The sequence below is a fragment of the Octodon degus genome, unplaced genomic scaffold (assembly GCF_000260255.1).
Source record: "Octodon degus isolate 3935 unplaced genomic scaffold, OctDeg1.0 scaffold00105, whole genome shotgun sequence".
Lineage (NCBI taxonomy): Eukaryota > Metazoa > Chordata > Mammalia > Rodentia > Octodontidae > Octodon > Octodon degus.
This window is the reverse complement of record NW_004524681.1, coordinates 3,943,659-3,945,859: the sequence shown is the minus strand read 5'-3', so window position 1 is coordinate 3,945,859 and position 2,201 is coordinate 3,943,659. Positions and strand designations below refer to the sequence as shown.

At 41.3% G+C, this 2,201-nt stretch overlaps 1 protein-coding gene across 1 annotated transcript in view; it reads left to right on the top strand.

The window, feature by feature from the left end:
- Ap4e1 (adaptor related protein complex 4 epsilon 1 subunit) overlaps positions 1-2,201 on the top strand; it is a 70,342-nt gene that overhangs the window by 18,749 nt on the left and 49,392 nt on the right. The window contains exon 5 of the mRNA XM_023724060.1: positions 837-958. Within this exon, the coding sequence (XP_023579828.1) occupies positions 837-958 (122 nt within the window). The remainder of the gene's footprint in view (positions 1-836; positions 959-2,201) is intronic.

Genomic DNA, 2,201 nt, shown 5'->3' with positions numbered 1-2,201 from the left:
CCACTGAGCCATCTCACCAGCCCCAAGAATATTTTGAAATACTATTGGAATGAATTTATAAACTACATGTATGTGTGAGTATATGCAAACATATAGTCTATTGTATGATTTCTAGAATTGCTTGTTTTTTAAAATTAATTAATTAATTAATTTTTGGTGGTACTAGGGATCGAACTCAGGACCTTGTGATTCCCAGGCAAGCACTTACTCCACTGAGCTATCTCCCCAGCCTTAGAATTGCTTGTTTTTAAATTTCCCCTCGTAGTTAATAAGAAAAATCTATAAATTTTGTTTTTCGAGACAAGGTCTTGCTCTGTAGTTCAGGCTGGCTTTGAACTCATTGCATAGCCCAGGCTGACCTCAAAACACATGGCAATTCTCCTGCCTCAGCTTCCCGGGTGCTGGGATTAAAGGCGTGCACCACCATGCCCAGTTGGTTTGTTTTGTTTTGTTAGAGTTTTGGTATGGGGAATTGAACTCAGGACATTGCATTTGCCAGGGAGGTGTTGAGCTGCTCAGTTGTGTCCCTGGCTCCAACCATGTTGGTTTGGAAAGCTTAAAATAATAAAGAGACTACTGTGGCCAGTATCAAACTGAAAACTTTCCTTTCGTATCAGTTGCTTTTTGGCTATATTTATCTATTGACTTTGTTAAATGAAAGAAATGGGCATGTTCCTATAAAGTGTGACTTAAGTCTGAATGTACAAGTTGATTACAAAATTGAAACAGTACAAGTACTGTATTACCAGGTACATCGGACCATTATATTGTCGGGTTTGCCATCCCTAGTTTTGGAATTTGTGTTGAATGTCTTCTTTGCCTAATAATTGCACCAGGACCTGCAGAGCACCAACCTGGTAGAAGTCTGCATGGCACTTACTGTCGTCAGCCAGATTTTCCCTCGAGAAATGATCCCAGCTGTTCTTCCACTAATAGAAGATAAACTCCAACATTCTAAGTAAGTAAACTCTTTCGGCATGGCTGTCTGTACCATATATTTCAAAACAGAGACTTAGGTCATAAAATTTACTAGAATTTCAACTTAGTGCTACCAGAATTGAGAGTATTCTTAGCCTAACATGTAAAATACGAGAATCCTCACTAGAATTGTTCTTATTTTTATGAGGGCTTAGAAATATCAGGCAGCTTTCTAGTTAAGCTGAGAGAGTGAGGCGCAGTACCCCAAACCCTTGGCTATTCTCCCAGTTTTACCACTACTAAGCAGTGGTTCTGTTTTTCCTTTGCCGTATATGGGGTTGGTTGCAGCTCCTTGGTTCTCCCAAAGTTGTTTGGAGGGCACAGCCAAGTAATAGGAAACATTTAAAGGTAGTGTGAGTGCCGTGAATGCGAAGCTTTCGTGTCTGAGCACCATTCTTGTCATGTAGAAACCACAGCGTTCAAATTCGAGTACACAGCAGAATATATCCAGTTAAGCATGAACTTGTAGTGTTTTGCTAATGTGCTCTTGTAAGATTTCTAACACCTCACTACTGATTAGCTTGATACACTTTTTCATCACACTTGCAGTTTAAGCCCCTTTTGTATTTTTATTTTTGTGTTTTAGTACAGGGTCTTCAGGGTCTCATTACGTAGATCAGACTCTAGTGATTCTCCTGCTTTCAGCTTCACAAGTGCTGGGATTACAGGTGTTCCACTCCACCCAGTCTCAAGCATGCCTCGGGGGCTGAGCTGGCACAGCACGGTGGGGTTCAGGGGATTGAACCCCAGCTGCTGTGCTCTGCCTAAGCAGGCGCTTTCATCTGCTGAGCTATCTGGCTGGCCCTTAAGCCCCTTTTAGTGAAAAGTTTGTAGTCATTTTTCTTTGAGGTTGTAGTATATTATTTATACATACATTCTTGATAGAGCTTTTTATTACTTTTTCATTTCTGTATTTCATATATTCCTTGAAGTTGGTATTTTTAATGTTCTAAATTATAAAACATTGCAATTTACATTCTTTAAGAAGTTTAGGCAGAGTGTGGTGGCCGGGGTTCAGTCCCCTGAGCCCCCGTCATGCCATGCCATTCTGGCCCCCGGGGCATGCCGAGACTGTGATTGAGCCTGGGCGTGGTGGTGTGCACCTGTAATCGCAGTGCTTGGGAGGCTAAAAACAGGAGGATCACTACGAGTCTAATCTACGTAGTGAGACCCTGTAGACCCTGTAGACTCTGTAGACCCTGTACTAAATTAAAAAAAAAAAA